Source organism: Bipolaris sorokiniana, assembly GCF_000338995.1.
Source record: "Bipolaris sorokiniana ND90Pr unplaced genomic scaffold COCSAscaffold_3, whole genome shotgun sequence".
NCBI lineage: Eukaryota > Fungi > Ascomycota > Dothideomycetes > Pleosporales > Pleosporaceae > Bipolaris > Bipolaris sorokiniana.
The window spans coordinates 1,694,650-1,708,652 of record NW_006911897.1 but is presented as its reverse complement, the minus strand read 5'-3'; the positions used below and the strand labels follow the sequence as shown (position 1 = coordinate 1,708,652).

At 50.8% G+C, this 14,003-nt stretch overlaps 5 protein-coding genes across 5 annotated transcripts; 2 read left to right on the top strand and 3 right to left on the bottom strand.

Annotated features, from left to right (window-relative positions):
• Positions 1 to 328: 328 nt before the first annotated feature.
• COCSADRAFT_168722 (uncharacterized protein) lies at positions 329 to 1,642 on the top strand (the record flags this gene model as incomplete). Its single annotated transcript, XM_007698979.1, has 9 exons — positions 329 to 476; positions 531 to 556; positions 610 to 646; positions 698 to 768; positions 819 to 841; positions 895 to 1,054; positions 1,105 to 1,205; positions 1,271 to 1,545; positions 1,587 to 1,642. 9 exons carry the CDS (start codon positions 329 to 331, stop codon positions 1,640 to 1,642), a joined length of 897 nt encoding a protein of 298 aa, XP_007697169.1.
• A 1,088-nt stretch (positions 1,643 to 2,730) lies between these two features.
• COCSADRAFT_136591 (uncharacterized protein) lies at positions 2,731 to 3,940 on the bottom strand (the record flags this gene model as incomplete). Its single annotated transcript, XM_007698978.1, has 3 exons — positions 2,731 to 3,012; positions 3,065 to 3,570; positions 3,622 to 3,940. 3 exons carry the CDS (start codon positions 3,938 to 3,940, stop codon positions 2,935 to 2,937), a joined length of 903 nt encoding a protein of 300 aa, XP_007697168.1. The 3' UTR covers positions 2,731 to 2,934.
• Positions 3,941 to 5,965: 2,025 nt separating this feature from the next.
• COCSADRAFT_290180 (uncharacterized protein) lies at positions 5,966 to 7,488 on the top strand. The gene is made up of 3 exons (XM_007698977.1): positions 5,966 to 6,291; positions 6,348 to 6,634; positions 6,692 to 7,488. Exons 1-3 carry the CDS (start codon positions 6,142 to 6,144, stop codon positions 7,242 to 7,244), a joined length of 990 nt encoding a protein of 329 aa, XP_007697167.1. The 5' UTR covers positions 5,966 to 6,141; the 3' UTR covers positions 7,245 to 7,488.
• COCSADRAFT_290169 (uncharacterized protein) lies at positions 7,489 to 8,521 on the bottom strand. Its single transcript, XM_007698976.1, has one exon. It carries the CDS (start codon positions 8,339 to 8,341, stop codon positions 7,733 to 7,735), a length of 609 nt encoding a protein of 202 aa, XP_007697166.1. The 5' UTR covers positions 8,342 to 8,521; the 3' UTR covers positions 7,489 to 7,732.
• A 91-nt stretch (positions 8,522 to 8,612) lies between these two features.
• Positions 8,613 to 12,625, bottom strand: COCSADRAFT_197311 (uncharacterized protein). Its single transcript, XM_007698975.1, has 6 exons — positions 12,180 to 12,625; positions 12,010 to 12,127; positions 10,711 to 11,961; positions 10,263 to 10,652; positions 9,352 to 9,858; positions 8,613 to 9,299 (listed from the first exon to the last, which is right to left on the bottom strand). Exons 1-6 carry the CDS (start codon positions 12,513 to 12,515, stop codon positions 8,734 to 8,736), a joined length of 3,168 nt encoding a protein of 1,055 aa, XP_007697165.1. The 5' UTR covers positions 12,516 to 12,625; the 3' UTR covers positions 8,613 to 8,733.
• Between the last annotated feature and the right edge of the window lie 1,378 nt (positions 12,626 to 14,003).

Here is a 14,003-nt window from a genome sequence, read left to right as displayed (position 1 = left end):
ATACCGAAGGGACAGATGCGGTTAAGTGTGTGTGCTATGACGAACAGGTTTCGGTGAGACTCTCGTCGTAATATCCAGTCAAGTGGTCTGCTTCTGCATGTGTAGTCTGTAGAAGCAGTTGGACCCCCCGGCTCCCCATGTCAAAGCTTGCCGCTGGCGGACATTTTACGATCCGTACGAGCATGAAGCCCTTGTCGTGCGGTGTTATAGGCTGTGGGGGTATCGTTCGAAACAACTAGTCAAAGCGTGTTGCCGGCTCTTATGTTGAAGAGAATTCCCACCGAGAGGTTTGCAGAGTATCGACGTACAGAACGTGTATTTTGTCAAAATGGGCTGGGCCTATAATACTCCTGAGAGCGCTGTTAATAATGGTTCGCACATTACAAGTGTGGCTATTGTGTTCACAGCGGCATCGCTGTTGGTGTTGTCACTTCGGTTCTACGTCCGAGGGTGGATGATCAAGACGATCGGAGCGGGTATGTATGATAGACTTGGACTTGACGGTCATAGCTAACGGTAACGATCCACAGATGACTATGTTTTGGCCTTTAGCTGGGTAAGCAATGTCCATCGGGTATCTACCATGGGACTGGGTCTGACAGGTAACAGGTAGCGTGTTGCGGTTTCGCTGTTGTCACCATCCTGCGTAAGTCAACCTTGCACACCACACAGTGCTATGGCTAACAACATCATTCAGAGACAAAATGGGGACTTGGACTGAAAAACGTCGAGGACATGCCTAATGAAAACCTCTTCAATTTCGGACTGGTAAGTAAACACCTTACTATACTTTGTGGGCTCTTCGCTAACCGACACAGTTGCAATATATCGGCGCGCCATTGTAAATCTACGAATCCTGCCTATTCTCAACTCAGTCACTAACGATATGATTAGCTACATAACAAGCATAATGACCTTCAAAATCAGTCTAATGTTAACCTACCTCCGCTTCATGCCCAAGGGCGCAGCACGTACCGCAACAATCGTAGTAATAGTGCTCTGCGTCCTCTTCCATCTTGCCTTCCTCATCGTGCAAATCAACCTATGTCACCCGGTACGTCCTCTCCTCCATTCCTCTTTAAATCCCCTACTTACCCCATCCAGATCGCCATGCAATGGGACCGTACCATAATCGGCACCTGTCTCCCCGCCGTCCCCTTCTACACCACCACCTCCTCCCTGACCATAACTTTTGACGTCGTAGTGTAAGTTCCCCTTCATCCCCCCTTCAATTCAAACCTCCCCCCCTCCCCCCTCTAACACCCCACAGCATGTTCCTCCCCTTCCCCGTCCTCCTCGCCTCCCACATCCAAAACCGCAAAAAGGTCGTCCTCCTCGGCCTCCTCGCCCTCGGCACCTTTATCACCATCATCCAAGTAATCCGAATCCAAACCATCCGCTCGCTTACCAACTACCTCGATTCCGCGGGCGTCATAATGTGGTCTAGTGTCGAAAATAACCTCGGTGTTATCGTAGCCTCCATTCCGACGTTAGCACCGCTATTTACGTTCTTCGTGGATAAGACGGTTAAGAGCTCGGAGAGAAGTTCGAGAGGGAAGGCATTGTACGCGTTGAGGTCGACCAAGGGGTCCGCGAGGCAGGGGTCCATGCCGTTAGGGAGTGGGGTGCATGGGACGGATGATCGGGGGGTCGGGGATTCGGATGATAGGGGGAGTGAGGAGGCGATTTGGGGGAGGGAAGGGGGGATTGCGATGAAGACGGAGGTTAGGGTTGAGTCGAGGCCGGTTGGGGTGGGGAAGTAAAGGGGGAGGCGGGGGTTGGACGTGGGTTGGTTATGAAAAGGGGTGGGGGGATGAGATGGGGAATGTGTTTTGTGATGGAAAAAATGAAAATTTGCGGGTAGTAGTATGAGATTTACTGTTTATTGGCTTTGATATCCCCGGTTTTTTTATTGTAGCAAGTACATGATGATTTTCTCAAGTATAACTTTGCATTGCTGGTTGCTGGTGAAATGGTAGCCTTGAGTTTGAATTATGCGTTCAAGGAACTGTTTACCCGATAGCCCGGCAAAACCAACACCACGAGCTTAGTCTCTCTGCTGTAAAAACTGTCTCAATAACGCGGGTACACAACATTGCGCTCTTAACCTTCCAATTAGCCATTAGTGCCTTTGTTCATTCTTTCTGCCCAACGTCGATATCACACTATCTCTTATTGCAATGTTTCGAGTGCATACCGTTATGATATGATAGCACGTTGAACGTTGTATGATAGGTGGATATGTTGCAGGGACAGGGCTTGTTGGTGGTCAAGCACGGACATATATAGGGTTGTTATAGCGAGTCGGCTGCAGATCCTGGGCGATAGCACGCACACGGATATGTTTGCCATGGCCAATCGGGAGAGAGCGGGGTATGTGGGTATGCTGTTGAGTATTGCTGGTTTTTATTGTAGTTGAAGTTGGGAAGAGGGAAGATTGGGAAATTGCAAGGGGTCGAAGAGGGATTATCATAGTTGTTATAGAGTTGGGAGGTGTCGCCCTACGACGCTACAGGAATTTTTTCAATGTAGTGCAAACAATTTCCATAAAAGCTTGAGCGAAGCACTATGAGCCAAACCCAATGAAAGCTTAATTTGAGAATTTAGGATATCGCGCCTGACTTTCATTGTTGGTATTGTCGGTTTGGTTTGAGACCTGTGCCGCAGAGCAAGTCTGCCCACAGAATGACAGCTGAGGAATATGCTTCGATCCACCAAAATACACACTATCCAGCGATTCCCCACAGCTCGAAGCCATGAGGAAAAGCTACCGTTTAAAGAAGAGAGAAGGAAATGCCCGATTCGGGGCCGGCGAGCAAATGTTGTACTAAGATAAGGGGGATGTAAAAATGACAACTCTTTGTATGGGCTGGTAAGTTGTATGAAACCCGCATACAAAAACAGTGTTTGAACATGGGAAGAAGCAACATAAATTCACAACGGCATTATTGGTAGTACAACTACTTTCGGGGTGGCACCTCTTCCAACCGCGGAACTGTATCCTCTGGCAATCTGTGGTAATCTCAGTTTCTATCGCACTTCCATGTGAAGAACCACTACCTACCGCGTCAAAATTGGTGCTAGATCTGAACACACCACCGCAAGTTTCCGGGGCGGTATTCCAATACAGCCGCCTTAACCAAGCATGCAGGCAGGGATAGTCGCGGCGAATCATTCTGAGATTGCACTTGAAGAAGGAGTAATACGCCACGTCGAATCGTATCAGGGTCGTAAAAAGATAAATGTCCGACTCGGTAATGAACTGTCCGAAGAGATAGGGATGGTGCTTGGGTTGCGAGAGATGGACTTCAAGGCGATCCAAGGTCTGGAAGAGCTGTCCTAAGTGCTCATTGTACGATTGCACAGATGTAGCAAAGCCGATCTTGTAGACACCATTGTTTACCGTGTCATACATCCAGGAGTTTAGAGCGTCGATTTCAGGAACGAGGTGTGATGGTCTGAAGGCTGAAACGCCTTTGTTCGCCTCACGTTGCTCGGGTGGCAGGAGAGAGTCAAAGCCGTCGATTAGCATGCGAGCGATATCTGTGCTTTCATTATTGACGGCAGTGCCTGGGCGTGATCAGACTGAAGCCATTTGCTGTAATATCAAAGTCGGTTTACCATGTTGCTTGTCCCATAACAGGGGAACAGTTACTCTCCCGTCGTAATGGGGATCTGCCTTTTGGTAGATTTCTTTCAAGGTCTTGACACCGTATATAGGGTCTTTGCTCGGTCCGGTTCGCCCTGAAAAGGACCAGCCGTGGACTGCATCTCGATCATCCACTTCCACTAGCTCAACAATGTCCTCGAGCTTCTTCAGCACACGGATGATGATGGTTCGGTGGGCCCAGGGACAGATGTAGTTGATGTACAAGACATAGCGGCCCTTCTCTGCAGAAAAGCGATCGGAGGGAATAGTATGACGGAAACTGGAAGCCATTTGACTGCGAATGTGAGAGAAGTCTGCTCCAGTCACGAAGCGGTAGGCCTTGTTGTTTTGACTAAAGATTTGGAGAAGGCTTGAACATGTTCTGTGAGAACAAGTACAATACAATCTGACGCTCTGCTGAGGTATTGGTACATTTTGCTCGGATTGAATTAATGATTACAAAACATAAAATGGTCTTGGTCTACAGGGGTAATAATGATTAGTATGAGCTACTGCGCGTGAGCGGCTACTTTTTCAAGTGGGGAAAGGCGCCAAGTAGATGCTCGAGTACGGTAGACGTGCTCATAGAGCTTCATATTGACTGAGACGTTGCAGTCTTTCTGATGGCGTTCACAAAATGTCGCGGGTGATCTGTGGTGGATGATTGCATCTTGAATCTGTAATGATGCCGAGCCACGTGGGTGGAGGGGGAATGACAGGGGTGGCCTGAACCGAGAAAAGCTGGTACTTTGGGTTATGTCGGGCTTGGTTCACACTGACGCACCGTCTCCCTGCATTGCATGTGCACGCACACATACACACACACACTCGCGTGACTTTGTCCTGCCACGACTTTGTTGAGTGATTGGCTCCTCTCGCTCTTTCAGGATACATGCTACCGGTGTTGCAGCGGACTTGATGAGTTGTGCAATGTCGCGGGATCCGTGGAACACAGCGCATCTTTTTCGCACGAGCCGATGTGCATTTTCCGAAAGAAATCTAGGTAGCAAAGGCATGCCAACTAATCACCAGGGCATCAGGCTGAAGGGCGCACGAGTTTCTCCCTTGTGCGCCTCCTAAACAGATGCCAATACCGATTCCTATCAGTCATCACACATGCAGAGGTTGATGTCGGATCACGACACGACTGGATTGCCGAGCAGGGCATGCAGTTGGACAGCATGATGGCAGTGACGCCGGTCGATAACACAATAACTTTTGCTGCACTGACAAAAGGATTGTTGAATGTCTGAGCTCATACATGACAAGTCGAGATATTAGGGGCGGGATTTGTGCGTGGATTTTGGCAGAGATTCCATCCTCGCTTACAGGCAATAGTGGGAGCCGGCGGAGGGTGACCTGCTAGCTCCAGGAGATGGTAGACGGCGCGAAGACGTTTGGTTCAGGGCCAGATCCAGACCCGGGGTTAACTGATTCAACGCTGTGGTGCCAAGTGTCATTGTATCGAAAGCCATCTCAACCAATGATGATAATAACCATGATTGCCGGTGGGATATGCGACGGCTTGGGCTGCAGTTGGAATCGTTACTTGAGCTGATGTTGTAGTAATAAATAGCAGAGAGGCGATGCGATAGCTGCGTTGTGGCGGTGCTGAGGCAGCGTCGTCCCATGTCTAATGGGCCGACTGGCGTGCGCCACATACGCCTCGCCCGCCTGCTCACCTGCCCACCTACCCACTCACCGCTGATCTCGAGGACCTTGTGCTAGAGTGTTGTCGAAGTGAGCAAAAGCAAAAGCAGCGTCCAGTCCACCAGAGCATGTGCCTGAAATGCGGCGACGGTCCTCTCTGCTGTCTCTGCAGGAACATGTGGCCCATCTGCGGTCGTCGTCATGGCAGCGTCATCTCACCGACGGCCAGGAACGACCTTTTCTTTTTGTCCGTCGAGCGGCTCGCTCTCTTTAATACTATTAATAGGGCTTGATGGCGGCGGGCCCAAGGGAAGTAACCAAGTAACCAAGGAACCAAGGTGCGTTGCCCGGTTAGACAGCAACCCTGCATCTGTAGCCGTCGCCGGCAGACGTCGCGTAGTGGGGACGCGCCTGGCAACAGCAGTGGATCCCCCAAGCTGAGGCTGAGACTTTGCATTTGTCTCACAACCAGAGCCTCGTAATTCCAATCTCCTGTCACTGCCCCTCGCTCTGTACGCCGACTCCTGACCACAGTCTTTACGTCCATCTTCATCGTCTCTTGCTTGTCCGATTTCCTACCGCTTCTGTTCACCGTTTAGCCCAGAAGAGCCGCACACGACAAAGCCGCTCGCAACTACTCGGGTCCCACCGCCGGCCTTTCCGACCGCCGTACCCACGTATTCCGCCGCCACAGGGCTGACCTACTTAGTCCTGTTGTGTTTACAGTCTGCTGTGTTTACAGTCTGGCCTCCTCTCCCTCCTCTAGCAAAGGCGACGGCGATAGTACCAGCGACAGACGTTTGTAGTAGCTTTCAACACCCACACCCCACACATACCACAAGATGCGGATACCACAGTCGTATATCCAGAAATGCAAGGTTGTAGCACACTGTTTCCAGGCTGTATTCGTCTTCGTCGCAGCATGCTTGACCATAGCCGTCATGACCAAGGATGGAGACATCGCAGGAGCTACTAAATACTTTTTCGTAATGGTCAGTTGGACTCGACACCACCTCTGAGACTAGATCTGACAATACCCCACAAACAGTGCTTTCTTTCCATACCAGCCATCATCTACCTCACAATGGTGCCCATGTGGTCCCGCGCCCAACGGTTTGCCTCGGCCTATGCCTTCCTCGCCGTCGACGTCCTGTACACAATTCTCTGGTTTGCGGCCTTTATTTCAGTCGCCATGTGGAACTCCGAGGGTATCAAGGAAGGCGCAGCAAAGGCAAAGATCCCGGACGACAAGCGCAACTGCACAACGTTTATCTATGGAGACGAGGCCAAGTGCAAGGTCAGCAAGGCCGCTGTCGGCGTAGGCGTCATGGTCTTGTAAGTAGTATCACCAGCTCCCACACATTCCCCACGCAGACTAACACCCCCAACCAGCCTCTTCTTCGCCCTCACCACCGGCATCTCAGGTTACTACCTGCACAAGTTCCTCCGCGAAGGCGAAATGCCCTACCAATCTTCGTCCTCAAACCCGCACTACGCCTCAGGCGACTCTGCCTACAACAACCCCAAAGACGCTGCCTGGTCCACCGAAATCGAAACTGCCCACGGCCGCAACTCCTCCGACTCGCTCGACCAGCGCACCGAACACGGCGGCAATCAGCAAGAAGACGAGTACGCCCTGCTTCACTCCACCGAAACAGATGAAGGACGTCACCCCGGTCGCCCACTTAGCTGGGGCGAAGACAGAAACGGCGTTTATGGTCCTGGAGCCGGACGAACTGCGCCCCCATATGCGGATTACAGCATCCACAGCAGAGGTCCCAGCGTTGTCGCTGGCGCCGACGCACTTAGCCCAAGTGGATATGAAGAGTACAGGAGCCAGACTGCGCCGGGTCTCGTGCCGTTTACAGGCCTCAGTGGAGTAGATCGACAGCCTAGTCATACGGGGAGTGGATATAGTTTTAGCGGTGGACCGGAACGGGTGTAACAATTGCATTTTTCTTGCATTCTGGATCAAGTTATAAAAAGGGGATTTAGCAAATTTTTGTTTTCCAGCGGATCTTTGGTTACGTGGCATTGTTTAGCGATTTGGGTTCTTTTAGGAAGGGAAATCTGTGTTTCTGTTTCTGGCGACGAGGGAGATGTAGGAGATGTGGGATTAGGCTTCGTTGCATGGAGGGCTCGTTCCTTTGATGGGTTATGTGTATGCGATTTAGCGATGTCTATGCTCTCTTTTTTTCTCCCGGCGTTTTCCGCTTAAGAATAGATACGTATCTTGTGCACGCAAAGGACTTTGTCTGATGAGTTGTGAGTTACCGTGTGAATGTATTGTATACGCGAGATGAAACGAAGAAAAAAACGGCGTATAAGCATCATACAACAAATACATGCACAGTAGAAAAAGAAGGAACCGTCCTCCCACTCCAAACGCCCAGCAATGCCTTCTCCCTACAACCCTATACTACCGACACACACCTAAGCCTTTCCCCTAATCTTCCTCTCAATCTCCTCCTTCAAACTCACAAGATCCTGCTCCGTCGCCTCAAACTCCAACCCCTGCTTCACCCACGTCTCCGCCTCGTCCAGCCTGCCCATCTCAAGCAAACACTTGCCCCTCCTCCACCACGCCTTTGCATTCCCCACCTTCTTCATCTCAACAGACGCCTCGGCGTCTATCCCGCCCTCCGCCCACTTCTGCTGCGCCATATTGGCTTGCGCGCGGTTACTCAGGAGCCCCGACAGTTCTTCGCGGACGAGGCCAGACGGTTCCCACGCGGGACGCGCGAGCGCCATATCGATGGCTAGCGTGTACATTTTGGCTGCGGCATCGTGGTTGCCCTTCCGGAACTCGGCGTTGCCGTTTTCGCGGAGCTTGCCGATTTGCGCGGAGCGCTTGGGGTTGACGGGGACGGGTGGGGGAGGTGTGCCAGTGGGCGTCTCAACGTGCAAGAGGTTGCGGTGGAGGTTGTTGAGCGCTTCAAGTTCTTTTTCCACGACGTTGCTGGTGTTTTGGGGGGCGATGATGGAGTGCGTTGCGGGGTCGAGTTCGAGGGGGAGGAGGGTGAAGGTGTCTATGGATTCCATGGTGGGAGTTTTTGTGCTTTCTTTTGCAATTGCAACTGGCGGGAAAGGAAACGAGTGCGGTTATGGGTTGTGTGGCCTTTCAAGTTGCGCAAGTGGTGGGCGTGTGGAGTCCGAGAGACGATGAGGACAGTTTGGCCCGGGGAACAATTCCTTTATCGATAAGAAGACACGCTAACACGTGTCTGGTGTGTTTGGATTTGAGAACGTCTATCGCACGGTCTAGCCCTGATCCGTGTCCGTATCATGTTCTCCGCTACTACACATGGATAATAAATAGTTTATTCCTCTGTAACAAAAGTATGCTAGAGCACCATCTACCTGTATAGTGTAGCATCTAGTGGAGTATAAATGTGAAACCGCATCTAGCCTGCCAACCCTAACTAGTCGTACATCTAGTCTTCTTCATGAAACTGCTGCTCATCGTCCGCAAAGACCTTGGGGAGGTACAGCTTCGTATTCTCATACACCAGAAATGTGACAACCGTAGTCGGGATGACGCGAAGCGTGTTGGGAATAACGCCCTTGTAAAATGCCAGGAACCCCTCGTTCTGATACGTCTTCCTCAAGACATCCAGTAGACCATTATACTGCTGTGCGGCGTTGTACTGTTGCAGTCTCGCCCTAATGGGCTGATATGGATAGGTAATGGCGCCTGCAAGCAACTTGCTTCCACCACTCATGTATACGTACTCCCAGTTGCTGAGTTTATCTTGTCCGCCAATGTGTAAGGCTCTTCTCTTTTTCATATTTTCGTAAATGCTGAACTGAACAGCGCCGTGTAGGACACCGAGCGAAGAAGGCAAGAAGCCTGCCCAGAGGCCCTTTAGTCCACGCGTCTCGTATACATGGCGAAGTCCAACGGCCATGGACTTGTATGCGGAAGGATGGTTGGCACCTCGTTCAAGCATGCGGGTCTTGACTACCCAGATGGGATTGGTACAAGCGCCGGTGAGCAGGCCTAGAACAAGCGGTTAGTCCATACTCACGACATACGTAAGAGCCAGACGTACCAGCAATGATGCTTGCAGAGAAGAACTCGGCGCTCCCGAGGTGTTCGCCCTTTTGTCGTCGGCTCTGGAACAACTCTTTCAAGTTTCCGTAGAAAAGAAAATACAGCCCCCATCCAAGGCTGTTACCCAGGAGGTTCGGCCATAACCCCCTATACAGAGCTCTTACACCACCCTCATCCCTGATCACATTCCTTAGGATGCGAAATGAGTCGCCGGGCCGCGATCTGCTGGTAGTATTGAGCTGGAGGCGATTTTTGAGGAGATCGAGTGGATGCGCCGCGAGACAGGAAACAACTCCAGCGCTGAAGCCTGCTATACTTTCGATCACCGATGCGGAGAGGGCGCTTTGCGGCGCACTTGATTGCTTGCTGTGGACATCTTGTTTTACTGGTGGGAATGCGCGGGGCATTGCTGGTTTGAGTGATGGATTTGCGATTTCTCCTAGGACATCTTCGGGTACAGGAGGTGACGCTGAAGGTGCTGGATAAGTAGAATGCAAGATGAAGGCTTCTTATGCTATATCATTGTGTCGACGTAGGTCTTTTACTGTCCTGTCTGCATTGGCGAGTATAGAGGGGAGACGGCGGTGGACTCGGTGAAAGCTTGGGCCCGGCGTCGGAACCAGGGACGTCATCGGCGCATGGCTACCCGTCCCGCCACCCATGCAACCTGCAGCTTGTAGCATGCGATATGCAATCAGGGCTTCCGTGTGAGCTGAGCTAGCATGGCAAGACATCATTCTGTGATTCAACACCTATCGGCACGACGCTTAGGGCCGGGCCGTGGAGAAAACATCACACTTGTCTCTAGACTATCGCAAGACATGTCAAATCCGTAGCATGTTTTTCATTAACGTCGTAACACTACATATACACATATCGTAACTCTCCCAGAGCTCCAATCTTAGATGCCTACCCCAAACTTCTGGTCAGAACAACATGTTGCTGGTGGAGCCTCCGTCTTCTCTTCTCCAAACGCCATTCGACTCAGCTTATCTACAAGCGTATTGCCCTGCCTCACCCCGCTTGGTACGCTGCAGTAACTAGGTGGGATATCCAAGCATGGGTTACGGGTAAAGAAGTTGCGAGGTCGCAGTAGCAGTGTCATCGGCTCAGCCGGCATGATAGGGAAATCCTCTGGAGAAGGGAAATGCGTGATACCAAACGTGTGCCATAGGACAACGTCAGTGTTGTCGAGGTTCTCATTCGGGTTCGCTTCTATCCAGGCTGGAATTCCTTGCGAGGGCTCGCCAGAAGTTTGGGGGACATGGCGTCCTGCTGGGTGAATCTGGCTGTCGTCATCTAGGTAGTACATGTCAGTATCCGCCGCATGTTTTGAGTAAGTTACCATGAAACTTACACTTGGTTACATGTACTGCATGTCTTGCGAAGCCTGCTCTCTTCCATACCAAACTACCAGGCTTCGGTAGCAATTCCGGAACCTCTCTACTGACCAGCTTATAGGAGACTGGCTTCTTGCTGTATGGATTCAGTTTGTTAGTGTTGGCTATTTCCCATGTCCGGCTCGTTGCGCCGTTATAACCTGTCGCTGCTTGCTCAGGGGTACTAAGCTTCGTCTTCTTTGCATAAAAAGCGTTGCCATATTTGTTCTCAGCGCTCCCAACCTCTCCGTCACCTCGTGCCGCATCGACCATAAAGACTGTGTTTTCTGGTCCGTCAATATTAGGATCAATGCGCATGCAGAAAAGATGCTGATGGTTGTGTGCATTAACACCAGGATACACTTCTGTGCCCCAGCCCTTGAGATCCTCGCCAGGAAGCATAGCATACGTATTCAAGATACCCGTGAGCTTGATCTCAAGCTGAATAGTTCCGTCCAGATGGAAGATCCAGTATACACAGTACTCGTAATTTGCAGCAGTGAAGATGTGCGAGATGATCAGCTTGCGCGCTCGGGTTACGGTCACACTGTCGTCGCGGAAATCAGTGTGCTTGAATAGAATACCTGCATCTTCCTCGTGAATGCAGATGGCGTTCTTGATGGTCGTTGACTGGCCGGCGCGATTGACAAACGCAGCATCCATGTAGTGGATCGCTCCCTTGCAGTCACAACCAAGACTCAGAGAGTTCGTCATATAACCACCTCCGTATTCGCCGAGATCGAAGGCATGTTTGCGCTGGTGCGGGTGTTCGGGATTTCCATATGGCACGACCATCTCAGCGAGTGAGAGGCGCCAGAATGTATCACGAACGGTGCCCTTGTCGTTAAATGTGATGTTTGACAAGACTATGCCTTCGCGGTAGTTGAAGCCGATATGCAACTTCCAATTGGCCCAGCTAATGTACCGTCCGTCCATTTTGAAAGAAACTCCTTCGGGTTGTGTGATGTTGATGGGCTTCAGGTCAGTTTTGAACCCACCCTCCGCCTCGATAGCAGAGGCATGGTAATTATTTGGTGGCGCACGGTTAAGCGGCCGCCTGACGGGCGGTACGTCAATGTGAATGATTTCCTGGGTGTCGGAATTGTAGATAGGGCAAAAGTCAAGGGGATAGGTGTATTGACTATCGTCCGGGTGGGGACGGTAGTACATGAGTGCTTGCTGGAGACGGACTTTTGTGCCAAAGCGCTCATCGTAGCCAATGGTCCATGCTAATTTGAATTAGTACGATCTTGCTAATTGAGTCGATGAGAACCTACGATCACAATATACTTTGTGCATGTCTTCTGGCGGAATGCCAATGATGCCGCATTGCTCAATGACCTTGGGATCTTTTCGGACGACTGTCTCCACAATCTGCAGATCTTCCATGGTAATCTGGAGACACAGTTAACACACTGTGCATCGCCAAATCAGTTCGCAGTCTCACCAGTGGTTGCACGTCATCAGTCAATGCCCAGCTAACAATCTTCCCCTCGGTCAAATCCACCTGCCCGTCGAACACTTTGCTACCGCGGCCAATACAAACAACATCAGCAACTCGATGCGGCCGCGGCGTATGGTCAGGGTCCTTGAGCCATTTCATCATCTCCGCTTTGCGGGGCTCCCACAATGTGATGGCGTTGAAGAAGACATCTTTGTGCTCCTTGCGGATGATGGCGACGGCCTGTTCAATCTCCGGTTCGCTGAGGGGGTCGAAAGGATGGGGAGGGGCCCCAATGCCAGTGATATGAGAGGCAGCCTGCTTCAACCTGTCGAGCGACATGACTTGGTGATTTGACGATGCTGTGGGAGTTGTGAACAGTCGGTGTTGCCAACAGCTCCTAGAGCTTTGAGGTCGTTTTATAGCATTTGGTTGGACGGATTGGGCGGGGCAACAAGCAATGCATAGCTCCAAGACGCGCCGATCGAAGCCACCAGCTGCTCGCCAATCGTATCATCTCGCAATCCAGTTCCAAGCATTTAACAGTCAAAGCCAGTGTTCACGATCTCGTTATCGACACGATAAGCAGACACGGCGGGACTGTCGCACCCGTTTTGGTTAGACTGCCCCACTTCTCCACGCACGACGATGTCAAGGTAGTCTGGCTCGCTGCACCGTGTGTATCCCAGCGTCCGTTTTCGGCCACTTGCTCGGTCGTCTTTATCGGATTGCCTGATGAGTCTCGCAAGGTTGTCTTCTGTCACAAGTACGACTCGATACACGAGAGTTGTTCCACCGAATGGCATTGTTGGGACAGGAAAGAATTCCGCGCCGAGTTGCGAGGATTATGTGGCCCGACTATCAAGCCTTCGGAACCAATTCCGCGTACTCCTAGAGCGCAACAGAGTTACAATACAGGGCTCTGTGATTTAAGTGAACTTTTTTCGGATGAAGCGATATATTCCTGGGCCTACTATTTGGGAACACGCACTTGAACTATAAGTTAAGCATACACAAAGTAATCATTGAAGTAGCCCAGACGCCCCGATAGTACCATGTGTCCCCAAACAAAACTTCATTTCCAAATATTCGTCGATTGCTCAACTCTTTATCCATTTTCTCTGCAGACTCTGGCTTAAAAGCCACTTCGACATGGGGCTGGATCAACATAATGGCGTTTGCTAGACTCGAAATCAACGCCCCTTGCACACCGAATAGCACAAAGAATATCAATTTGATCCAAACAATAAGTGTTCTCCTTACTCAAAGGGATGTTTAGGTGACCAAGTTCAAAAGTGGATGCACAGCAAGCTGCACTGGCCCGTTTCGATGACAATGAACAAGGGAACACGAAAAGTCGGAATTTAACACTAACGATAGCAACAGTTTTCTCGGGCAGAACGTCACACGTTTGCGACATCCATAATGCATCCAATGAACATTGTGCTAGTGAACGTTGAGTAACATAGAAGCTCAGCCTCTAACATCTTGACAAGCAGGTTAGCCGATTGGGTACCAACGCCTCACCAGCGACTTACTCTGACATCAAGCTCCGGTCTACCATGAGGAACATAATCGTTGCTACTCAAGGCTTTCGCATGAGTGGACGATTACTAATACATTGCCCGATCATTACCACTGGCTTTGTGCAACAAACAGAGGAAAAACACGATGGCGTAGGTGTTGTCTCGAACCCATGAACCCTACCCCTACTTGAATACTAAGCACTTGTATGAAGACATACTGAAGGGCCAAAATACTACTCTACATTAAGTTAATACGCCACCCAAAGATTGATACTAACGAAGTTAGTTCGGTTGCCAAGGCGAA